The sequence below is a fragment of the Chiloscyllium plagiosum genome, unplaced genomic scaffold (assembly GCF_037043375.1).
Source record: "Chiloscyllium plagiosum isolate Xiang-an unplaced genomic scaffold, Cpla_swu_hap1 HiC_scaffold_7, whole genome shotgun sequence".
In the NCBI taxonomy this organism is placed as follows: Eukaryota; Metazoa; Chordata; class Chondrichthyes; order Orectolobiformes; family Hemiscylliidae; genus Chiloscyllium; species Chiloscyllium plagiosum.
In genome coordinates, this window is record NW_028270145.1 from 86,993,062 (window position 1) to 87,020,265 (window position 27,204).

Consider the following 27,204-nt stretch of genomic DNA (forward strand, 5'->3'; position numbering starts at 1 on the left):
AGAAAATTAAAATATCTTGATCAGAGGAAATATGGCTGAGCTTCAGTGGTATACCAAGAAATAAACCATTGATCATATCAAGCCATGCAAGACGAAGGGCATCTGTAAGATCCATATTTTAAGTGGTTTATTTTTTGATAAATCCATAACCCCTTAGGAAGTGCAAATGTTTCCTTGTACCTGGAAGTTATAACTGCCCATGTATCAGTCAATAAGCTAATATAATATCATGTCTTGTCTCATCATGTGATACAGTGATCTCCAGGCAAATTGAAAGGCACACACACATAGGAGGCCATAATCCATCACTGCTTCCCATGTTGCCTCATTCATGTCAACAATACTGAAAATGCAAACTAGTTTGTGGTAATTCCAATAGCCCAGAAATACCTTGGCCATTTTTCCTAGAATACAGTATGATAAGCATAACTTAAACATTGTTGAGATTTTGTGTTTGAAATAGACACAGTCTGAGAATTAAATTGCAGATTGCAAAATTACAAGATCATCAGAGATAAAGAAGGAACAGGAGGCAAAGTCAGGAGACTTTGTAATGCAACCAGCCTTATCATCAGGTATGGAATGCCTAAAAAAAATGCAGTAACAACCTTAAAAAGGAATTGAAAATCTGCTTGAAAGACTAAAAAATAGCCAGACATTAGGGAAAAGGAGGGGAACAGTAACCAAACTGATATCACTTCCAAAAAGCTGATAGATGAATGAACAGCGCAAATGGCTGATACTACACCAGAATTCCAAATTTGTTTAATGAGTGTCCAAGAAGGATCTGCATTATTTGTTCAGTCCAAAAAAGACATGAATATGCAAGATTGATTTGCACATTTTAAAAAAATAGACACTTTGAGTAATGTAAGTATTTGGAACTTCTCTATTTCAAAGTATCTGGAACTTCTCTGGATTGTTATTGTTGAGGTGAGTTCCTGGATTTGCCAGACTATTGCTCAAACCTTGCCATGGGAGGGCAGTACAGAATGTAACTTGGCTGCACAATGGTTTTGACAGGTGTGGAGCTGTGCCAGTGTATTTGTGTCTACAAAGTGACAGAGATGTGAATTCAGAATAGATTTTAACAACTTAATTGACCCTTAATCATGTACTTAGATTTGGGGGTGTGAACCCAGGGGTGAGTGAAAGAGCGGTGGTGAGCCACTTTTCCATGTTCCATGCACCCAAAATACGGCCAATGTTGCATACATCATCTAGCCCTAGACCAACAAGAAACACATACAGCTAGACCAACAGGCTGTTTTCCTCTCCCCCATTAGGCTAGGCAGGCTTTGTAGTTTTCTACACTTATAAGGAATGATAGCAGCAAACTTCATCATGAGCTCACCACAATCTTGTCAGCTGGCATGACAATACAGCAATCCTCTTGCCCTTCAATTCAGTGAGATCTTTGGGCTCATCAGAGGAGAGGATAGCTCTGTTTGTTGTCCTGTCCCAGCTTATCCATGCTCCTTGACAGTAACAGCTACCTGTCAAGATTAGAGTGGTGCTGGAAAAGCACAGCAGGTAAGGCAGCATTCGAGGAGCAGGAAAATCGACATTTCGGGCAAAAGCCTTTCCTCAGGAAAACCCAAAACGTTGATTTTCCTGCTCCTTGGATGCTGCCTGACCTGCTGTGCTTTTCCAGCACCACTCTAATCTTGACTCTAATCTCCAGCATCTGCAGTACCTACTTCCACCTCGTAACAGGTACCTGGCCAACTGTCCAGCCAATTGACCCAACATCTCAGTACACAGTATATCCTCATCAGCACACAACTGCGTGTCATCCTACCGAAGCCCTCAAATGAATACTATACAGTAGCACTTGCCTTAAACCTTGATGTCTGAATCATTATTAACCCTTGCTCTGGCTGAATACAACTGCGTGGATAGCTTACCTTGTGTTGATCTTAACTGTACACTGTCCTCTCTGTTACGTCCATGATGCCTGCAAGTGTCAGATCAAGTGACAAAGCATTTTTATTAGTGCTGATCTGTTACTGTCTTTCCTCTTCCTGGGACTCCTCTGATTGTGAGTAATTCTTGGGTCCATGAAAGTGGAGGGCTTGTGTGAGTGAAGGTGGGTAAGGTTAAAAGTAACAGCTCCATGGTCACACTATTAGCAGCTTGCTTGTCATGCCTAATAGCCACATAAGGTTGTTTTGAGAGTTGAGAAATGATTTAAAGGTGGACACATACCTTCATCCTCAATGTTGGGCGGCACGGTGGCACAGTGGTTAGCACTGCTGCCTCACAACGCCAGAGACCCGGGTTCCATTCCCGCTTCAGGCGACCGACTGTCTGGAGTTTGCACATTCTCCCCGTGTCTGCATGGGTTTCCTCCGGGTGCTCCGGTTTCCTCCCACAGTCCAAAAATGTGCAGGTCAGGTGAATTGGCCATGCTAAATTGCCCGTAGTGTTAGGTGCAGGAATAAATGTAGGGGAATGGGTCTGGGTGGGTTACGCTTCGGCGGGTCGGTGTGGACTTGTTGGGCCGAAGGGCGTGTTTCCACACTGTAAAATAATCTAATCTAATCTAAATGTTCTCAGCAATGTTCAATGCAGCCTCTTTGCAGATGGTACAATGACACAGAGTGCAGATCCCTCTTTAGAGGATGTAGGATGCAGAGATGCCATGCCAATTCTGATCCACTCCCTTCAACTGTGTACCATCAGTTCCAGCAAAGAAGAGAGCAGAATATCAGTGGCTGTGTAGAAAAGTGTTTGGAAGATGTGCCTTATAAGAATAGCAGAAGTTTTGTGTAGGCAGTGAGAAGTGGAAATTAGATTGGCAGCTTTGGTCAGTGTATAAAGAGTTTGAGTATAAAGATGTTAAGCATTAGCCCTTACTGCTAGTGAATGCTGCTGAGTGAGTAATATGTGTGGGGTGTATTAAGCAAGGGACTGATGTTAAAATTGAGACAAGATGTCTTGAAATCACATTGACCAATTGTGTGAAGTCATTAGACCTTTTGAGGTAATGTCATCCAGATGTAGGAGCTGAAATATCTGGTCCCACGCCATTCTGAGGGCTACCTCCTGGCTTCTGTAGAACTCAATGCATCTTCCCCCCGCCTCCCACTGCTGACCTGCATTATTAATGTCTCTATCACCACGTTCATCATGATGAATTCTTCCCGCCCTTTGCTGCACAAATTTACATTGCAATAATAATTTTGTAGTGTTTCTGTTTAAAATGTAGCCCGTCATTTATAAATGCAATCTGGCTACACGACATGGTTTGCTGCATAGCTGTCTTGCTTGATTCAGAGACAATGCTGTTCAAGAGCCAACAGTAGCATAGGGGCATCTTGGGTCCAAGCCACAATTGTACAGATGTGACAACTGCACAAAATCTGTACTTTGCCACCTAAATCTAAACAGTGGCAACCAGGTGGTTGCAAATTGTGGTTCCAGACCCAAGCATCAGGCCTAATCAATTAGATGCCCAAAGAAGAGATTTCAAACTAGTTAATTCATTCAATAAGTTGGAATTTTTGCATCATTCAATTATTACTTAAATAATTTCAATATTTTTATTGCAATATTCTATTTAGAAGTCCATTCATACAGTGCTGCGAGAAAGAACATCCCGATTGCAGTCTTAATTTCATTTTTAACTAACTTATCTGACTTTCAAGATTTAATTAGCAGTGTCTTGTAATATTTATTAGCTTAGATTTTGCATTCACAACAAAGGGCTTTTGCTGTTTGTTACAGGCTTTCCGTAGTTTTGCACCAGAATCTGTGGTGATTATGGATTGAAAACAGTGTAGTGTCCTCTCAAAAGATCTGGGACATCTTGTCATTAAATCATCAAGTTGCACATCACAGCATCTGAACCAGGAAATATCTTTGAGTATTTAATTCAATGCCAAATCATGTACAGAAAGCAAAAAAAGCTGAAAGAGAAATGAAAATGAGAGAAAAAGAGATTGATAAATCAAAGACTATTCCTTTTTTTTCTCTTTAGAAATCTCTGAGAATAACTGAAAGGATGGGCACCATATTCAGTGCCATGGAAATTAAGACTTATCATGCCATTAGAAATTCCCTTACACTCAAACGGAGAAATCTTACTGTTTTAGGCATGTTTGGTTGTATATAACATTGTAAGAATTGTATTTTCATTTTCAAGACTTTGAATGCTGGGCCTTTTGTGAGATATCGATACTCTGTAGCAATGTTTGTAGATCAGCACGATGACTGAGACATTTTCCTGATTTCTACATTTAACTGTGCATATGTTGAAGATGCTCTTTAATTTATTCCTTAATAACAGTGAGTACTGATAGCCTCACTGTTACTTCTACTGCAAAATAGAGGCCATTAATATCTTTATATACTTAGCAGGATCATTTCTAAACCTTATTTCAAGACTGAAAAGCCAAAGCTTTGCAATATTGCCTCATTAATCAGAGTTGAAAACTTAGAATCAGCCTCATTGTCCTGGAATAATTCACATTTTCTTTACATTGGACATTTTTCAAGCTGCACGGGAGTCCAAATGCCAAAATCTATTGCAGTCAAAATAAAATCAGTAAATATTTCCAGGATAAAGATGTTCCTGATGACCTCTGTAGAAATTTACCTCATTAAAACAAATCTGGCTGACTTTGCTGAGGCTGTGCATTATTAATGGCAGTTTAGTGCCAAAAAATTACTATGTTTTTTCTTTATAAATTAATTACTGGATGAATGAGAATATATGATTTTATTCCTTGTCCAGGGATAATATTCTCATTTCCTTTGGCCCTATTTAATCAAATAGTAACAAAGAGGAACTAAGTGACCTCAATGGCTGAATGTTGACTGGTTTCAAAGCTTGAACGTTATAACTGTAAGGATTTGACAGATTTTGGAGGCCTGTATGATCAAGTTATTCATTTTGAATATAAATACCAGAGCATTTATAATGTATCTCAATAGGTTTCTGAACCTGATGCGATTTGTATTGTTGAGGGTAATAAATTAGGCATATAATTCCAAATTATGGGACACATTATATTTGCTGTAAACTTCTGTAAATAGTATTACAGAATCATAGAATATTTACAGTGTAGAACAGAGCCATTTGGCCCATTGTGTCTGCACCATCTGCAAAGTAACTCAGAACATTTTTTTTCAAGGATTTATGCTGCAATTTGGCGGACAGGGGTAGGGCTCTATTTTTGAAGCATCAGGTTTAGAGGATAATTTGGAGCTTTTTCTTCAGATGTGCCTGCTCTAGATAATGGTGTTCCACTTAAATGACATTGAGTCAGCACAGATTGATAAGATTTGGCATCTAACAGGCAGATAATTGCTTGCCATTCTAGTCAGCACTTTTTCTACTTGCAAGTAGTGATGTTTCCTAAATATACTGCCAATGAATGCTGTCAAACTTCATTTGAGGATCAATATGAGAGAAGCATTGATCATCAGCCATCGTTTTTTTTTTCATTTGATGAAGAGATTAGTGCAGTATTGTCAGACTCTGAGCTATTCAATCTGGTTCTCTGTTTGCTATTTCAAATGATAAGTGTGACCTTGTTAGCATCTGGACTTATTTACATATTAAAAACCCCTTCAGAGCCTACAAGTGATGAATTATTGACAACAAATGAAATGTTTTGATAGTTAACGACACAAAGCGCGCTTAATGTTTTATGTGTTGCTTCCTAGCTAATTATGTAGATGACACATTTGTCAGACCTAGACTGCCATTATAAAACTGTTTCCAGAGGGTGGAAAAGTAGGTTATTCGTGGAGTAATTAACTAGAATGCTCAATGACCTGTGAGAGTTTAGAATGTCTGCCAATTCATGCATTGTTTTGCCACAGAAGCAGAGGAGTAATTAAATCCTGAATCATTCTGTTACACTCAAGAGTTGTTTGTTAATAAATAGAGATGACATCGCTGATCTGGTGTTTGATATTGGGGACTTGACAGTGGCATGGAGCGAGTTCTGATTATCCTGAAGAACTTGTCAACTGGGATTGATTTCCACTTTCTTGCTTTATGTAACAGTTCCTATAACATAGCTGACCCCAGCTAGCATTACCTTGTCATTTTATTTCATGGATTGGGGAAGATGAGCTGAATAGCTGGGTTCTGACCTTGAACCTGCCAAGGCAGTGAAAAAGCGCTAGCGATTTGTGCTTTATGTACTAAAACCTCTTCATGTCACTATTACAGAAATAAATTGTCATTGCAGTAATAAACCCTTGTCACTTCACTTTTATTTAAGTCTTTTGCGTATATGTGGAAACATTGGCTATTCAGACCATAGTAAAAATGCACCTGGTGGAGAAGTAACATCACACATTATCTCCTAACAATTTTAAGTGTAAGATGTTATTGTAAAATCAATTGAGGACTTTTATACTGTACATCAGATCGAGCTGAAAGGCTAGAATTCAGCATATATTAATATAAAAATATTGTGATGACAATGTAAGTGCATGCAATGTGTCCTGAGGTATTATTTGGAAAGATATGAGAAATTTTGAAATGCTGGATGTTTTTTGGAGGGACTGATTAAGGATGGAGACAACAGAAATTGGATTACTGTTCGGTTTGTCACATGGGTAAGAGTTTTGCAATTAAAACGATGTGCAAGTGAATGAACAGGCCTGCATCCATCTGACTCAGGAGTGCTCAGTCACCATGAGATGCTAAATTGTACAATCTTTACTTTTTAAAAAATTGTGTCCTCCTCTGATCATATGTAAGTCCTTTTGCTCTTATTTGTAGATAGCACAATAAAACTTCTCTGTACAGAATTGTATTTCTTCATAGTGCTTTGAATTTCTTGTGGGCACCACTCAATGGTAAATTTAACCAAACAGTTTCAGTAATTACAGCATATTATGAATGTGGAATTTAAAGGAAGTGTTTGCAATGTAGGTTTGTCACCTTTCACGATCAAATATGGTTCAGTTAATCTAGACAATAAGTAGGTTATATTTTCTAGCCCTTCCTTTTTAACATGATTTATGCTGCACCTAAAATTGTCTATTGTAATCCTACCTAAGTTCAGCATAGTTGAAAATTAACTAGACTTTAATTTTTTTAAATCAATTTAGAAACCAAATGACAGCTTGGAAGAAAAAAAACTTGCATTTTATAGTGGTTACTAATTGCCCCAAAACTCTTAAAACAACAAATTATGCTTAAAGTGTTGCCACTGTTTTGTACATAGCAAGGTCCACAGACATTAAATGACATGTTCTACAAAACGTACACAAAAATAATATTATTTCTAGCAGCACAATTAATACAGTTTTGAGTAATCAGACTTTCCAACAAAGAACACTTGAGGTGAGGAAGAGGCTTGGAATTCATTTCACAGCTGGAAATGGATATTAATTAATTGCTAACTACCTTCACCGCTGCTGTGGAGAGGTAATTTTTTTCACCCCATTTATCTGTCTGTAAACATTTCTAAAAAACTGATGTACAAATGACAGTTTTCAACTAAATTTGGTACCCAGAAAGGGGATAGCCTAACAAAGAACTGTTGAAATTTTAGTGAAGTTTTGGATCTGGACTCTGGATGTTTTTAAAGGAACCATTAACATTTGGAGACGGGGCAAACTGATTAATCCTTTTGAAATGTCATGCTTTGTTTAATTTAGAATACTGCTGATTTTTTTAAAAAATGCACATTGTCTCAGAATCTATACTGTGCTACAACCTGCATTGCTGTCAAAATGTGAGCAGACCTTTCAGAGCAGATTGGTGGATGTGGATTAGGCTGAAACCTCATCAGTGAGATGAAGCTCTTAACAAAGAAACATTTTAATTTGAGCTTTGTTGGTTACAGAACATCAACTGGGCAGGAAAAAGACTCAACAAAGCGTTATTTAATTGTAATAGTATTACAATTAATACAGAAGGGTGGAGCTTTCCACTCTGCTGAATGATCTCATTATTTCTTTTAAATCTGCGGTTGCTGGTTTAATTAGCCATTTTCATGAAAAAAATTAGGTCACAGGATTAAAAACAAGAACTGCTGAAGAAACTCAGCAGGTTTGGCAACCTGGCAACTGAGAAACAGAGTTAACATTTCATGTCCAGTACTATTCTCCACAAATGCTGCCAGATTTGTTCACTTTCTCCAGCATTTTCTGTTTTAATTTCAGATCTCAGCATCTGCGGTATTCAGCCACGATCTCTCAGAATAGGAGCCAGAAAGTCAAGTTCTTGTGATTTATTTTAAGTTAATTTGTAGATTATTTCCAATAAGATGGTGAAACATCACAGATCAATCAGATGCTGAGCATTGCACATATTCTAGACATAGAAGTGTTGACACAGTTTCCTCATAAGTAACAGAGGAACAAAGGGTTGATCTCCTCAACGTTTGGGTAGGAGCCCTGTTACAACTATGTCCTCTTTCATTACACTCAAAAATGATAAGTCTGGAGAACAAAATATTTACATATTTCAAACATTGTAAACCTAAGACATGGAATGAAAGGAAATCAGAGAAGATTACTGAGGAAAATTGTGAATAAAAAGAAGTTCAAGAATGGCACAGTATTGTTAAAATGGCCAACAGTACATGGGTTATTTGGGTTATTAAACATTTGTATGATGCAAAAAACAAAAAAAGGATTATGCTAGAACACCATAAAGAATGTCCCTCAGATATTTGGAATAGATATAAGGCACAAAAGAGTTTTACCAAGATAACCTCATTTATGAGGAGAGTTTGATAAAATTCTAATTGTTCCTTGGAACAAAAAATGTGTGGAAAATCTTGAGATTTTCCAGGTGATGAGAAGCCTTGATAAAGTAAATCAAGAATAAATGTTTCCTCTGCTGAGGATTTCAATAACCACATTTCATGGATTAACTCATGTCAAACGATCTAGAAGAAAGATGAAGGTGAATTCTATTCTTATCTCACTATTTCTAGGATCTCAAATGCCTTACCTGCAAAGGTGATGGAAGCTGATTCCATGTATAATTTTAATAGAGCGCAATTTGAGGAAAGAGAACTTATTTATCTTATGATCAAAATGCCTGGGAAATGCTGGACTATAAATAATGACAATTTCAAAGAACGAGCATGTACGTGACAGGCCATACAGCCTTCAATCTTTCTATGGTATCTATATCATGAGCCTCCATTGTATATGAGCTCAAGAATCCTTGATGCTGGCTATGTTTGCGAATGGTGTGGATAAAAGATCCATTCTCCTATCTGGAATTCCATGTATGATCTGACGCATAGGGAAGATATTAAACTGGTAAAACCAACAGCAGAACTATATATTTGAAAGCTTTGTAGTGGGGCATTAAATCTTTGTTCACAAAACTGCAGAACCAAATGTAAATATACATCCAAAGATACTTGCTATAAATGGAATAATATGACTACTGCTGAATTGGGCTTGTTAATAGATTTTTGCGTGACAATGTTGTATTGGATCAGGGAAACAAAGAAGCAAGCAGACAACTTTCAATTCAAAATGTATTTAATTTCTTGACTAAAGGAAGGAGAAAGCACAAGATGACAAGTAAAGATGACTTTAAAAATGGACAAATAATTTTTAAAAATACTTTGTGAAAAGTAGGGATCCAGTACAAGATGTACACTGGTAGTAGTTAATGGAAGAACAAATATGTAATACAGAGTAACATGCATCAAAGCACAATGGATAACAAATTTCATATTTATCTGTGCAAATTACGTAGCGAATATGGTACTAAGACAGTGAAGTGACACTTCAGTAAAAAGGTTTAGTATGTATAAAATTTAAACTGACACTTTTGCAATTCCCTGAAGGAGCAGCTGCCAGAAACTACACTATTTCTTTTGGAAGCTGTCTTGCTGAAGATACAGGACAATAATAGGAGTAAGAAAACACTTGGGGGACAAAGCTATGTCACATAACAAACTATAACTGAGATATTATGCATGAATAATATTCAGCAAAATAGGATGTTAGGGAAATATTTTTTCACCCTTAAGTGTTTAAGAAGAAATAAGCTTTACATAAAATTTAAATAGTAATGCTCTCTCATAGAGTCATAGCATTCATTGGTTCAACAATTAGAACAGTAATATACTGAATAAAATAACAGTATCACTTCTCTTACATAAAAGCAATTGCTTTGCTTTTACTATGGCAATTGACCATGTAACTGAAGATGTTAGGTACATTTTGTAAAATATATCCCTGGATATTGTTAAATTACCATTTATGAAAGACACGAAACTTCCAATAAATTGTCAGAAGGATGTGAAATTATATCCAAAGTCAATGATCAACATCAAGAGTGAAAATGTGTGTAACTGAAAATAAGATCATCTGTTAGGAAAAGGGAAAGTCCAGTGCTGGAGCTGTGTTAGTGATATAACATGTCTAAGATCAAAAACTCACTATCATGAATTTAATGATGGGTAGAACCAACTGTTGCATCGCATTAAATCTGCAGTACCATAGGACAATAGAAAACACTACACGACCGGTGTCCCAGATCCTATTGATTTTACCTCATAAAATACAATGCATGAACTACAATCTGTGAAATAATAATTTACTTAACAAAGAGATGTTGCTTGTGCAATAATTAATTACAATAACACCCTTACATTTTCACATGCTTTTTGACCAGATACAAATGCAATCTGATTGGAATCCCTGCCCTCAGGCAAATTTCCAATGATGGCTTCTATTTGTGGATGTCTATTTCATTACACTCTAAATTTCAGATGCATAAGCAAACATGATCATATGTATTCTAATCAGCCTGTTTAGAGATGGTATTACGCACCTCTGATGGGACTTGACCCTTAACCTCTTGGCTCAGAGGGAGAGACACTACCACAGTACTACAAGGACCCTTGCATATTAATCCATTGTTAATGACTAGCAGCCGTAGTGACCAACAACCATTGGAAATCTCACTCTGGTCTGTTTCCCATGCTGATGTAAAATTATTTTAAATTATAATTTAAATTAGTCCAAATTCAGACAATTGACCATCCAAATGTGTATTCCAGTGACTACCAGTCAATTGAAATTGTTGATACCCTTATTAGAGTCAAAGAATCATAGAGTCTTAACAGCATGGAAACAGACCCTTCGGTCCAACCAGTCCATGCCAACCATGGTCCCAAACTAAACTAGTACCAGCTGCCTGTGCTTGGCCCATATCCCTCCAAACCTTTCCTCAACCTCCTATGCTCCAGTAAAAAAAAGCCCCAACCTTTCCAGTCTATTTTTATATCTCAAACCCTCTAATCACGGCAACATCCTGGTTTCTGAAACCTGTCCAGTTTAATAATATCCTTCCTACACTGCTGCACCTACCTGAACACATGGTCCTTCTAATTTGGTATAATTCAGCAAGTTCAAAGCCTGTTGGCCATATATCCGACAGTAAGTGATCAAGTCTGATTGCATTATTAATTGTGTGGATTCAAGAGTGATATAATGTTCAGATTTATGTTAATAAAGTTACTGGAAAATTTGACCGATGACTTCATTCTGGTTAAACTTGAGTGTCCAGATCATTCCAACTGCATCTTTACAACTGTGTCCCTTATGAAGCTCCAGCTGTAACTGTGAAATAATTGGAGGTATTCAATTGAGTGATTTTGGAGGAGTATAGGAAGTTAATTTGACATAGAAGTCTGAAGAACTTGAAGGTCTCTCAGGAGAAAACCTATTCTCATTAATGGGAGTTTGGATTGCAAACTCTGCAGTTCTTCCGGACTGTGGCTATGCACGTAAATGGAGCAGAGAGGAGAGCTCTCATTAGAAAGTCATTGTCGCTGAGAGTTTTCAGACAATAGCCTCACCCAACCTCCACTTCAGCTAGGAACATTTCCTGTGGTGTCTGTATTTTTCCAAGGAGGTGACAGAACTGTTCTATCTCCTGCCACCAGACCTAACTTCACAGCAGACCATGCAGTGTGCTAACAGTGATCATGAAGAATACTGTGGACTTCAATTTTTAATGACACATCCCTTCTGAGGTGGGAGCAGATCACATTTCTAATGTCACAGTTTACATTGTGTCAAGGAAGTGACAGTGTGCTAGGAAAGAGTAGCTCATAGTCTCATCACCGAGAAAAGCAGGAAGAATAAACACATGGGTTTGTCATGGTGATCGGTTTCACAACGGTTTAGGCCTATTAATTCCCTACATCTAGCTCTGTGGGTTCTGTGATAAACCTTTAAGTGGGTGTGATGATTTTCTATCCATACCATTAAGGGGGAATGATGTAATATACGATGTGATTCAGATCTCCTCACAGCTTGTTCTAAGAAAGCTACCAATTCAGATATTTGTTTAACTTCTCTAACTGTATAGTACTGTTACTAACCTCTCCTTTACCTTTGTTTTACCAAGTCACTTATGCATGATTCATGCCTGATATTAGCTACTAAACAAGCACAAGGGGAAGTAAAGCACAACTGCAGGTTTCACATATTAATGGGAGATTAAAGGCTACCACTCAGTAAACATGCAGCTGCATACGCAGAACATCCTATTAGAAGATGAGTGCTATCCTGACAGTAGCCATGATGCATTCACTGAAGCCACCCTGTCAAACCCGATATCTTTGAGCCACCAGGATGAATTACAGGCAGGTGCATTTTCATCATAGGCATGCAGTTGCTTATGCCCTTTAGGATGAAGTTGCACTGGCTGACTAGTAAACAAATCTGGAAAAGAAAAAAATGCATGAGAAGGTGCTGGTATGTAGGAGAGGACCCGAGGAAGGAGGATGAACAAAATGGCCCTTAATCACAGTATGTACTTCATGTCAGATAGTAGGATGAAGGTGAAGTTGGATTACAGAAGGAGCCTAACACAGAAACATACCATCATTCTAAATGTTCCCAATGATGTAGGATTCAAGGGGCTCAGTGTCTGCCAACCATATTATGTGGAGTACCATCTACTCCATCAAAGATGAAAGATGTTTTGGTTCCCTGCTGGTTCTGTGTTGCAGACTGTATTATCCATGAACCTCTTGCAAGAGAGAGAGTAGCATGTTAGTGTGCTGCAACATTTTTGGGTAAAGTGCTGCAATAGTCAAATACCTGGAGTGGAATCCATGAGAGGTGCATGTGATGCTGACAGCATTGGTAAATGTGTGGGGGGTGCAGGGTGGACATTGAGCATAATTGTTCACATGCAAATTATGGAATATACTACATTGAACAGGACACGTGTCTGGTAGATCGGGAGTAGACAATATGTGAAGCTGCATTCACTTATCTTAACTTCACACATGAGATCTTTGAACTTTTGTGTGGCACATCAGCTGGAACCTTAAGGCCAAACTCCAGTAATTGACTTCCCAAGCACGTCCTCATTTTCCTTGAGGAGAGCACATCTTGAAAGCCACTAAGCCCCTGTGGAAATTTGAAATTTAAAATTTGGGCAACTGTCCGTGTGGAGTTTGCACATTCTCCCTGTGTCTGCGTGGGTTTCCTCCGGTGCTCCGGTTTCCTCCCACAGTCCAAAGATGTGCAGGTCAGGTGAATTGGTCATGCTAAATTGCCTATAGTGTTAGGTGCATTAGTCAGGGGTGAATGTTGGGGGTGGGTTGCTCTTCAGAGGGTCGGTGTGGACCTGTTGGGCCAAAGGGCCTGTTTCCACACTGTAGGTAATCTAATCTAATCTAATCTTTCCATTTCCACCTCCATCATTAATGTGTCCAGTACTATATTGCTGCTGACGGGATTCCTTTTCTCTGATTTGATGCTCCATTATCAGCATTCTACCTTCAACCAGAGACTTCGTGAGACTGTTTCTGAGGAAACAGAGTGCATTCCATCTTCAATAGGGTCGGGCTATCTCTTAGCTGCACAGGGAATGTAGTTATTCTAACTCTTAGGTCCCTGTTGAGTTCCTTCAGTCAGCAGCACAATTTTCATTGAGCAGCACACCACAGTTACGTTGTTGATTGAGCAGCAGAGTTTGGGTGCATCTTAACTCACAAGAAACTGACACAAGGAAGTTCTTTACCCAAAAGCAGATTCTATCATATATTTCACCCAGTAACTGTAAAATACATACTGAGAACAAGTATTTAAGTTTAAAATGCCCTTATGATTTTGTCTTCCAGGGACCCCGCCATAGACGAAACCACTCTCAGCACAATCTTACAGAAATTACTGGGATGGTGGATCAGTCTGTAAGTATTCTTACTCACATGCATTCTAGTTATGTTTCTTTCTTATCATACATCACAGCTTATATTTGTTAAAGAAAAAGATTGAATGACTATAATTTGTGCTGACATATGGTCTGTTCAATGGAGATATATTTCCAGGCTACTGTTCATGTCTGGAAGAAAGGAAAGTACAACAAACACTAATCATGTTGTCAAGATTGTTCCAACATCAATTTTTTTCTACCTGGAACTGAGTTGAAGGAAACCGTTGACCTCAATACACAGCCAACGCATTGCAAGTGACAAGGTCCCATGTCACTTTGAATACAATAGGAAATGTTTTTGCAAAGATAAGCTTATTTGTGTTCTTGAGGGTTTTGTTATGACATGTAGATTCCATAAAGGATACATGCTGTGGCATAAAACTTTGGTGTGTGGACATGGTGAACTAAAAACAGGAGTTAACCCAAGATGACCAGACTGGACTTTGTCCTTTCATATCACCAATAAATGGATCCTCTTTCCTGTAACTGACATATCCTATCCTGTCTTTCTGCAGCAATTTAATTGTTCCCATTTGCTAGACTATTATTCTATCTAAAAGCAGTAATCAACATCAAAATGACACACATCATCAGCTCTGGATTGCCAATATTATGAACATGAATATGAATATCCTTTTATTGTCACATGTACTCCAGTACAAGTATAGGAGTACAGTAAAAAGTTTTTTTTAAAATGGCTGCCTCAAATGGCACCATCTTAGGTACAAGTACCCATGTACAAATCTTGGATATAAAAGAAGAATAAAAGAAAAAGTGGTAGCATTACCCACAGTGTGTAAAACATAAGTTAGAAATAAGGTAGCTATAACATAGTTAAAGAATTGATATGTCAGTCTGGTAAAGAGTTTCAAATAGCAGCAGCTCAGCACGAGGTCCGACCGTCCAAACCAGACAACAGTCCAACGACTGTCCCACTCAGTTCCAAGCCTCTAGTCTGCTCCAGCCCAAAGTATGTTGCACTGCATGAGGATTCACTTTCCGTCTCTCTGCACTGGGACCTGCTTTCCCTTGCTCTGCATTGGGACCTGCTTACCGTCTCTCTGCACTGGGACCTGCATCCACTCTGCATTGGGACCTGCTTCCCCTTGCTCTGCACTGGGACCTGCATCCCCTCACCCTGCACAGGGACCTGTATCCACTCTGCACTGGAACCTGCTTCCCCTTGCTCTGCACTGGGACCTGCTCCCCCTCTGTACTGAAACCTGCTTTCCCTCACTCTGCGCTGGACCTGCTTCCCCTCACTCTACACTGGGACCTGCTTCCCATCTCTCTGCACTGGGACCTGCATTCCCTCATTCTGCACTGGGACCTGATTCCCATCTCTCTGCACTGGGACCTGCTTCCCCTCACTCTGCACTGGGACCTACTTCCCCTCGCTGCACTGGGACCTGCTTCCCCTCACTCTGCACTGGGACCTGCTTCCCCTCTGCACTGGGACCTGCTACCCCTCACTCTGCACTGGACCTGCTCTCACACTGCTCCAGGTGTCATTGCCCTCACACTGCTCCAGGTCTCACTGCCCTCACACTGCTCCTGGTCTCGTTGCCCTCACACTGCTCCAGGTCTAGTTACCCTTGCGCTGCTCCAGGTCTCGTTGCCCTCATGCTGCTCCAGGTCTCGTTGCCGTCGTGCTGCTCCAGGTCTCGTTGCCCTCACGCTGCTCCAGGTCTCGTTGCCCTCACGCTGCTCCAGGACTAGTTACCCTCACACTGCTCCAGGTCTAGCTACCCTCACGCTGCTCCAGGTCTAGTTACCCTCACGCTGCTCCAGGTCTAGTTACCCTCACGCTGCTCCAGGTCTAGCTACCCTCACGCTGCTCCAGGTCTTGTTACCCTCACGCTGCTTCAGGTCTCATTGCCCTCACGCTGCTCCAGGTCTCATTGCCCTCGCGCTGCTCCAGGTCTAGTTACCCTCATTCTGCTTCAGGTCTCATTGCCCTCACTCTGCTCCAGGTCTCGTTACCCTCATGCTGCTCCGGGTCTCATTGCATTAACACTGCTCCAGGTCTAGTTACCCTCATGCTGCTCCAAGTCTCATTGCCCTCACGCTGCTCCAGGTCTCATTGCCCTCATGCTGTTCCTGGTCTCGTTGCCCTCACGCTGCTCCAGGTCTAGTTACCCTCATGCTGCTCCAGATCTCATTGCCCTTACGCTGCTCCAGGTCTCATTGCCCTCATGCTGTTCCTGGTCTCGTTGCCTCATGCTGCTCCTGGTCTCATTGCCCTCATTGCCCCAGGACTAGTTTCTCCTCATACTGCTCAGGATCCACTTCCTCTCAAGCTGTTCTGGGACTCGTTTCCCCTCACTTTACTCAGCCACTGCTAAAAAGAGAGAGAAAGAAAGAAAAGATGAGAATAGAAGTTGGGAGGTTATGTTACTGCTATACAAGACATTGGTTAGGCCACTTTTGGAATATTGCATGCAATTCCAATCTCCTTCCTATTGGAAGGATTTTGCGAAACTTGAAAGCGTTCAGAAAGGATTTACAAGGATGCTGCAGGGTTGGAGGATTTGAGCTATAGGAAGAGGCTGAACAGGCTGGGCTGTTTTCCCTGGAGCATCTGAGGCTGAGGGGTGACCTTATAGAAGCTTATAAAGTTATGATGGACATGGATAGGATAAATAGACAAGGTCTTTTCTCTGGGGTGGGGAAGTCCAGAATTAGAGGGCACAGGTTTAGGGTGAGAGCGGAAAGATATAAAAAAACGACCCAAGGGGCAACATTTTCACACAGAGGGTGATGCATGTGTGGAATGAGCTGCCAGAGAAAGTGGTGGAGACTGATACAATTACAGCATTTAAAAGGCATCTGGATGGGTATATGAATAGGAAGGGCTTAGAGGGTTATGGGCCAAGTGCTGGCAAATGGGACTAGATTAGGTTAGGATATCTGGTCGGCATGGAAGAGTTGGACCGAAGGGTCTGTTTCTGTGCTGAACGTCTCAGTGACTCTCTTAAAAAAAAAACAGTTGGAGCAGAGGAGGTCCAGGTGGAGCGCAATACTCTGCCTGTTATGTTTGTGCTATCCCTTTGGATACAGAGGCTTGCAGGATACTTCTGATTCCATCTTAGTTCTGCCTGAAGTGATTCACATAATTCAATGTAGCTCTGTGGTCTTGCACAAAGTATTCCTCAAATCAATTTCTAACCTGTATGCTGCTCAAGAGTAAAATCTTACGTGAAAATATTAAATTACCATACTGTGTAAAAGCAGCTTCAGTTGCAAGTCTACTTTCTAATTATAGGGTTCAACATAGTAGGAGAAAGAATACTCATTTACTTTGTGCCTTTCAAAACCTTAGGCTGTGCAAAAGTACTTCATATGCAACAAAATATATTTGGAGTTATGTCACTGTTAAAATGTAGAAAATATGGCAACAGAAACCAAGTTCGTGCAAACAGCAATATCACAATAAACACGACAATCTATTTTAATGATGTCGGTTGAGAGATAATTATTAGCCAGAACATGGCGAGAACATTCTGATGAAAGCAAAATACTGTAGATGCTGAAATCTGAAATAAAAACAGAAAGGGTTTGAGAAATTCAAATGGTCTGGCATCAGTGGAGAGAGAAACATTCAGACAGACTTCAGAACATGAGATGAATCAGAAGATAAGTCATTTTGGACTCTTTTTCTCTTTTTCTGAGTCCATCAGTACTCCCTGACCTGTTAGGTTTTTTCCATCACTTTCTATTTTTATTAGGGGACAATTTTCTGCTGCTTATGTCTTACCAAGTGGGAATCAGAACCTTGGCTTAATTTCTCATATGAAAATCAATTATTCCAACACTGTCAACAGCACTCCTTCAGCATATTACCAGAACAAGTGATATTTTATAATCATTATTCAGATGTACTGAGGAGCAAGCCTTTTCACTTGGGTCATTTATTGTATTGTCCGCATTAAATGTGGAAATACAAAAAAAAGTCATGATTTGTAATTCCATGGCAAATTAATTGCCCTTCAGCTGATCAGTCTGAGCTTTTGTTCTATTTGATCATGTACACCGCTTAGTTGGTTTATTTTCATTTGTATTCTATCCTGTTGATTCCAGTGTTTACCACCAATGGAGAAAAATGGATTCCTCAATAAGGCAAAGATTACAGAGGGTGGCAAAAAAGTGAGGTATGTTTGACATACTTTGTTCTGCAGTGACAAGAATCTAAAATTGGCCATGTTAAGGCATTGCTTATTTTTATGTTGAATGACTTGTTCTGCTTTGTATGAATTTTCATTGAAGATATCATAAATATAATTAGAAATATGAGTTTGAATCCAAAGAGTTGTACTATTCTGTTAGCTAAGTTCTCTGGTGTAATGCACTACATATTTTATAGCTGTATGGTATTTGTGACGATATTTCAGTGGAATAACCATGCCTTTGATGGATACATAGATGAACACTTTACTATAAAACAGCTTTAGAGTAAAAATTGGATCTTTTTGCACCTGTTTTATGAACTTGTCATTCAACACAACTTCCTCTAAAGATGCCCATTCCACTATTTGCTTTGTCTTTAAACACACATAAAGCATTTTGAATAGAGCAGTATTGTCTCCCATGAATAAAATAGACGTGCATCTGGTCCCTTAGTTTTCCAGGTGGATGTGGTTCAGGAAGTCACTGCGTTCAAAATGGTAATCTTATATTAGACAAGGAAAAAATGTCATTTCTGAGAGCTGCAGTTCCCTGAAATTGCATTCCTCACCACTAATGACTTTGTTCACAAAGCAAGTGGTCCACCAATAATGATTTCAACTGATTCTCATGTAGAGTTTTCTGTGGCATCAACACTTTGTCACTTACCCATGTGATTTAGTGAATTCTGATGCTCAATTTTTAGGCAGCTTCAGGTATCAAAGTACCTCAACAATCTTAACAAAAGCTCTTAGGGAGGCCTCAACACTTTAAGTCACTTAATATATGAGGCTGCATTTGTGTTATCCCCATGTTAAATATTTCTCATTGCCAATAAATCTGGCTGTGTATTATAATACATTTTAACTTAGAAAGAGAGATATGTTGTATGTGTACCTAAGTAATGTGAAACCATCTCCAAGCTTTTGTAAGTTCAAGTAATGTTAGTGAGTATATAACTGTCCTAATAAACTTATAATAAGTTCATTTTTTACAGTCAAGACACATGGAGATTCTGTGAAATAGCAAGTTTAAAAATCAGAAAGATAAATAACTAATATCACTCATGATTTCCTAGAGATTGTTATTTAGATCTTTATATACTGTGGCTCAGTGGTTAGCACTGCTGCCTCACAGCACCAGGGTCCCAGGTTCGATTCCAGCCTTGGGTGACTGCCTGGGTGGAGTTTGCACATTCTCCTCGTCTCTGCGTGGGTTTCCTCTGGGTACTCCGGTTTCCTCCCACAGTCCAAAGCTGTGCAGATCAGGTAAATTGGCCATGCTAAATTGCCCATTGTGTTAGGTAAATTAGTCAGAGGGAAATGGGTCTGGGTGGGTTACTTTCAGAGGGTCAGTGTGGACTTGTTGGGCCGAAGGGCCTGTTTCCACACTGTAGGGAATCTAATCTAATCTAGTCAAATCTAATATTGCAGCTCAACAAGAGAAAAGAATGAAATCTAGAAATGCCATTTTTACTACACTTCCAAATTCTGATCTTACCAAAATAATATTGTACAAGATATGAATATAAAGCAACAGTTATGTTTATGGATGGAAAACAGTTATCTCATTGTAAAATAGTTCCTTCTATTTATTTTCAAAGTAAATATTCTTAAAATGTCTGCACATATTCCTGGTCAAATTCACTGTTGAGCTGGTTGGTGTAGGTGGAATTAACATAATTTGGAACTTATAATAGTTTGGAAGAGATGCATAGTACAGGCTATCAAAAGATGCAGCCATCCTATTTAATCTCTACTGTTATTAGAACTTTATTCGTGAATATTATGATATTCTCCCCACACTTTTACAGCCTGTTTAAAGCAAGTTTTAGTAATTGGAATCAATTATTAAGTCAATCCTTATTACTTTTCTACAATGATGTATTTGCTCCAGAGTAAACTTTACTCACATTAGGGTAATATTAATCTTCTCATTCTGCTATTTACAAACTTTCTCCTTAAATTAATGCATTATTCTTCAATTCAAGTCCAAAATGTTTTGGGAAAGCTGACAATACGCTTATCAGTGCTATTGCTATCACCGTGTTTTAGTCACAAGTCATATTCTATGTTGCCAATTAAATTATAGTTTCTTTCCAGATAACCCACACTGTCCAAGAGCACTGATACCAATTAAAAACCTGTAGTCAATCACTCAAGTGCCTGTTCTATTATGTCTGAGAGCTGAAAATGTAATATTACAAAATTCTATCATTCAATCATCTCAGTCCTTACATACACATAATAAAATTTTTAAAATGGGATATCTGAACTGACAAAAACAATTAATTTTCTTCTGTTCAAGCAAGCTATGTTCATTAATCAGCAACTTCCTGCCTTTTAGGATGTAAGGCACGCTTTTGACGTGAATAAAAATGACACTAAAATCACTATAATTTCTAATTTAGAAGATGGACTTAAATTGAGGAAGATGTTCAAAAGTGTGGTAATGGTATCCACTTTTCTTTCCTCTTCAAAAATGAGGGTAATAAATTCAGATTGGGAATCACAGGTCACTTCAGGGGAAGTGGAAATACACATATGAATCTTTCAGTTCTGAATGATGCTTTGTCCTTCTTTATTGTCTTTAAGAGTTCAGACTTCATGCAGCAGGAGATTCATTAATGTTGCCAAAAGTAACTTGGCAAAGCATCATTCAGAAATTGAACATAGCTATCTCAAGCAGGTTGAGAGTGGTTTGAAGTGCACAACAAGTGGTATGATGGAAGATTCAGGTCAAAAAAAAGGCAGCCAAGATCAAGAGTTCAATGAATACTAGAAAGATGACAGCTGTCTTCTCCTTTTTCTACTTCAGTGAAAGGTTTGCAGTACAATTTAGTTTTACAATTCATTGAGGTCCCTCCCTAAAAATATATATGGATTGACTGTATCTTGTGAATTAATGCTTACACATTCCCCTCATTTATTTTTACTTTATGTCTGGTCTTGCTTGGGATGAGTTGAATGCATTTGTTACAAGTTTTGAAGAATTTGTTTACTTTGTACTTTCCCAAATGTGTAAATTTGTTCCTTGTTTCTTGAGCAGAACATCTTAACACAAAAATGATCATGCCTGTCAATCGCAATGATCCCCCATTCTTTGAAAATGGGTATTATACCAAATCCACAGAGGCAGTAAGTTGTTGCTTGTCCAAACCACAAATTATAACTCATCCAGTTTAAATCTAAAAACCAAAATAACGCAGATGCTGGAAGTCAGAAACAAAACAGAAATTGCTGGAAAAGATCAGCTCATCTGGCAGCATCTGTGGGGAGTAATCACAGTTAATGTTTCAGGTCTAGTAATGCTTCCTCAGAACTTTTTGAGTCTAGTAATACGTAAAACCCCAGGGAGGAATGTTCACTTTGAGCACAGATGAAAACTTGCCAGCATGGTTCAGCTATCCTTTGTCCACCCCGAAAATGAATCTTTCCATTAAAGTCAATGCATAAGAAACTTGGTGACTTGATTAAGAAGCAGCCGGTCCATTACTGCGAGTCTGCTCTGAAAGCGAAAGTTACCTACTTAACATTTGCAAAGAAACTAAAGATATGTAAAGTGCATGAATAAAGGAAATGCATTGAATGTTGCAAATCTGGATTTTGAAATATACTGAAAGCTCGACATAAAATAAATGTTGCACAAATTAAGGTACATGGGGATAAGATGGGGCCTTTTATTCTGGGTGGTAATTAAGCAAAATGAATTTAAAATAAACCCTTTATAGATAGTCATTACCTGAAATCAGTGCTATTAATATTAGACAAGTTCTATATGGGCCAATTGATCCACTCTCCAAGATTGCTGTTAGATATTTAGGAAACATCACCATCTAGTTAGAAGGCAGAAATTTGTGGAATGGCAAACAGATATTTTTCTAAATTTGCAGGATTCTGGCTCACTCGAGGGCTATGTCCTCATTTTTCAATTGTTTTTCATTATGTTTGTGATTGGACAAAGACGTAAAATGAATGCTATCAAAACAAACTGTTGTTTCATTAGGATGCAGGCAAACTATGAGGAAATAAATTGGAAACTGCACGGATAGATAAATGGCATTGAACAGGATATGCGTATTTAGTTTGGGGAAAAGTACAGTAATAGGGAGTATACCTAAGCACCAAGCCACCCATGGTCCACTCCTTTGCATGTGACAAAAAATGCAATTGCAGCACGAAGGAGAGGAATAAAGAGCAAAACCTGTGACACAGAATCTCTATTACAGCTCCTCAGAATTTCTGAGGCTCTTTCTCTGGTAATTATTGCACCCATTGCAACTACAGAAAAGTCTGAAATTTTTTGAAAGCAGTGCTTTCATTTTCTTGGTTTATTGATTTTTGCTGCAATCTGCTACTGGTAGGCTTATAAACTGTTTGCTGAACAAAGGCAAACGTAAAGCAACTTGTCATATCTGTGATGCTGTCTTTCTGATTTATTTTGCTTACTGCTGGTCTTCTTCATTTGAACATACCTCCCACAGTAACATTCCTTTTCCTAATAGTTGGCTCCTGTAGCTGCAAGCAGTATTGACCATAGGCATTCAATCTGGCCAGTTGATGGCAGTGTTGGATTTGGAAAAGAACAGAAATTCCTGAAAAGGACAAGCAGGTCTGTTGGCATGGCAGGCATCCAGCATCCATCTGTGAGTGACCCAAGATTTAAGTCATAAGCGTCAAGCCCATATACTTTGCCCTTTACAGTCTATGAAACTTCAGGGAGACTGTCGGACAGTCATGTGGTTCAATGGAGCCGGATACTCTCACCATATCCAGCACAAAAAGAAGCCCTTTGTGTTGTGGTGAAAAGTCAGCACCACTTCAATTTTTATGCTGTTAGTTTGTTTTAGGCTACTAGGTACAAGATTAGTCAGCTGCCTGCATCAAAACATTCCCTGTTCCAGGAAAAACACATGTTATTTTCCCAATGGAAAGGAAGGAGCAAGTGAAGAGAACATGGATTTCTGCTAAGTAACTAGGTTCCTAAATGTGCAAAGCCCTATTGATTTCAACAATCAAACCACAAAATAACAGTCCCATATGAAAAGTATTCATTTTGATTAATGGTCTCCAATAGAACCTCTACCCATTTTCTAACATCTTAAAGTTGTAGGATACCTCAGTACCAATCGCAGTAAAGTATGCATTAGTAAGGGCCCAATTGTCAGAAGGAAGTGGAAGATTGGCTGCTGAAGAGCCTTCCTGTCCTGGCTTTTGATTCCCCCAGACTGGAAATGAATGAATGTACAGTGAGACTCATGTCTTCACCCAAACTCCTGTCGAACATAGAGCCAGTATTTTGTGGCAATCCTCTGTCACCTAAACTATATTCTTCAAGAAAATATCAAAGATTATGTGCCCATCGTACACTCTGCTGCGTTGCCACTCACAGAAGGGAGTGGATGCACTTAAAAAGGCTGCAGAATGGGTTAATTCCCAAGCATGCGGAGGTGTAAGTGCATTGTAATTTACAAATTCATGCAGCACTATACATGAGAAAATGCATCATTGGGATTATTTAAATCACGTTAGTTATCTGGTAGTGTGGAATCTAATAGACTGGACTACTAACTTACTACTGCAACTCATTTTGTAAGTGGCAGACGCATGGGGCCTTTTTTAGTTTAACTGTGGGAATAAGAATATAAGAATTAATAGATTTTAAAAGGTAGAAGTTAACTGGGAACAGTTATAAAAAGTGCATAAGTTTTGTATGCCAATATACAAAAGCAAGGAAGTCATGTTGAATTTGAACAGAACATTGGTTAGATCATAGTGGAAGCATTGTTTTTGAATCTTGGCACCTAGTTGTAGGAAAGATATCATAGCCATATGGAAACAGTACTCAGGAGGATTAGTGAAGAAAGGTTCCAGGAGTAAGAGATTATAGAATCTGTAAGCATCTGTGAAGAGTACACAGATGGGTGTTACTGAAGGTGTACGTCCTTCACATAGAACTTTTTAAAGCAAAATCCATAGATTGCTATGCTTTCTTTGTACACTAAATAAATTGTGGTAGGGTACAAAAAAGTGTTTCATTTAAATAGCATCTCTCATGATTTCAGGCCACTTCAAAGCATTTTTGAGTTAATTAAATATGTTTTGAATTGTAGCCATTGCTGCAATATAGGAAACATGACAGCAAATTTGCACACAGCAAGCAGTGATGTGATAATGACTGTATAAGCTGTTTTACTTTTCCTATTTTGTCATGTCGATTGAAAATAAATATTGGCCAAGACACCGAGGAAAGCTGTCTTGCTCTTTTTTGAAATAATGTTCTGGAATCTATTATGTCCACTCAAGAGCACACAGATTAATGACTCATTCAAAAGTTGGCACCTCCAAAGATGCTTCACTCAGTATTGGACTGAGTTTCAGCTTTGATTCTTATGTAATTGAACCTTGAGAGTCAGAGTCAAGAACTGAGACAGGGTTAACACTCAAGTTACTTTATTTACCAAAATGTAATGTAATATGGTATTTTTTTTCTTTCAGTCACTCATGAATAAGAAATTGTAAAATAAGCAGTAAGCAGAGCCTGTGGTGCAATGCTTCTGTACTATTAATGACTTTTTGACATCTTGGTAGTCGATGACACTGTTCTCACTTCACTTTTAGCTGACAAGAAACTTTGAAGACAACAATTTTCCAGTTTCAGAGATTAATTTTCATAAAATTTTCTCTCACTGCATGTATTATTCTCACAACCACGAGAAAACAGTAGTTTAGATATATTTCATGCATTTTCTGTTTTCAGGTATTTATCAAAAAAGATTACAACAGTTCCAACTGCATTTCTTAATTTTAATTGCCCCTGCCACCACATTACCATCAAGTCAAAATTTCTCTGGAAAATGAAAGACAAGGAAATGTGCATTTTATTACTTTCCCAATATTGTAAAGTTGTAAGAAATGCAAGGAAAGAATTTAGTTTAACAGTTTTAAAATATTTCCAGCTTCTGATGAAATTCTGTGTCACAACGTTATTGCAGAATAAATAATTGATATTGTTCCTGTCATTAAGAGGGAGGATGGCAGTTTCTCCCGCTGTTTCCTAGGACTGGCATCTGTTATGTGATGGCAGCAGGGATAGCATTATTCAGTGTTAGGATTCCTGTTCCAGCTGATGTTCGGATCAGAGGGATTGTTAATAGCTTGATGTCTTTTGAAGTGGTCTTCAGTGATCTAACTGTAAGATTAGAAGTCTCAAAATGCATTATAAAAAAGGAAGAAATGACTACCTCAGTTGGGTGCACATGAATAGCAGTGCATGTGTTTGTATGTGTAAAATGATCACCCTATATATTGAATGATGCTTTCTGGAACACCTTGTTCCTATCAAAATATCTTTTCAATCGCTGTTTTGGCTGGTTCATTACGTGCCCATTAATGTTTACTGTCTTTCATGCAGAGATGAGATTCTTTAATTCCCCTCCAAATCACACACCATCCTGACTTGGAACTATATTGCTGTTCCTTCATTGTTGCTGGGTCAAATCCTGGTATTCCTTTTCTAATAGTAATGGGGGTGTTCCAACACCCCAAGGACTTCAGCAGTTCGAGAAGGCAATTCATCACTACATTCTTCTGGGTAATTAGTGATGGGCTGACCAGCAACACCCACATCCCCTTAAACAAATAAAAAAAAATGAATGTTAGGTGAAGTATTTTGTTTCTATTTCATCAAAGCAGCCCCTGAAACCTTTAACCATGGCAATAGAATTGACTCTTTTATGTTTATCTCACACTGTTATGTCTTTTCCAACTGCCTTACTGACACATTATGCATCAAATGTGATATGACAGTTACTGGCAAGGTCAACAAGTGCTGCCCATCCCCAGTTGCTCTTGAGAAGGTATTTGTGAGTCATCATTTTGAAGTGCTTGGAGTCTATGTGGTTGGGTTACATTCACAGTGCTGTTAGAAAGGGAGTTCCAAAATTTTTACCCAGCAGCAGTCAAGAAACTATGAGATATTTATAAGTCAGAATGATGTGTAATTCGAACAGGGGGTTGAAAATTGTGGTGGTCCCATTCACCTGTCTGACTTTGCCCCTGTCTCAGCTCATTTACCACTGAAAGCCACATCCATCCATTTGTTATCTCTAGACTCGGCTGTTCCATTGCATGACTGACTAGTGTTACAACAATGAGTCAAAACCTCCAAGTACTGTGGACATTTTAGCCTTTAATTCCAAAGTGTGTGTTTCTAAAAGATGACTATTACAGAGATAAAATGACTTCATGTGTAAATTCAATGGCAGTTGTTAATTCTGTATGGGATTAATGGGATGTAATACCTAAACGAGCCAAAAGAAACTTTGAACAGACTGGACTGAGCTCTTGCAACTGCAAATGTAATAAGGGACTGATAACTCCCTGTCCAACAACAATCCACCATTGTAGATAATATCCCAAACTGCAAACACATCTTATTACTCTCCTTTAAAGAATATACAAGGACAGAGGTTAAAAAGGCAGTTTCAACTCTACCGGGGTTGCATTAATGGCACTGAATGCCCTTGTGAGCACATGCCTGGATTCAAACATTAGAGAGCTGTGAAGGTCACTCTTAAAGAGCAATCCCCTAATTATCCATGAATCGCAACTAAAGACCCTATCCTACCCTGAGTGCTTGAAGCCAGTTAAAAAATCAGCATGAAGGAACATTAGGGAAAAACAATGACTGCAGATGCTGGAAACCAGATTCTGGCTGAGGACATGGAGGTCCTGGGCCTCCTTCACCGCCACTCCCTCACCACCAGACGCCTGGAGGAAGAATGCCTCATCTTCTGCCTCGGAACACTTCAACCCCAGGGCATCAATGTGGACTTCAACAGTTTCCTCATTTCC

The 27,204-nt window shown here is 38.9% G+C and overlaps 1 protein-coding gene across 1 annotated transcript in view; it reads left to right on the forward strand.

Moving 5' to 3' along the window:
* arhgap15 (Rho GTPase activating protein 15) overlaps positions 1-27,204 on the forward strand; it is a 741,895-nt gene that overhangs the window by 117,638 nt on the left and 597,053 nt on the right. The window contains exons 4-5 of the mRNA XM_043694095.2: positions 14,094-14,162; positions 18,266-18,336. Of these exons, the coding sequence (XP_043550030.1) occupies positions 14,094-14,162; positions 18,266-18,336 (140 nt within the window). The remainder of the gene's footprint in view (positions 1-14,093; positions 14,163-18,265; positions 18,337-27,204) is intronic.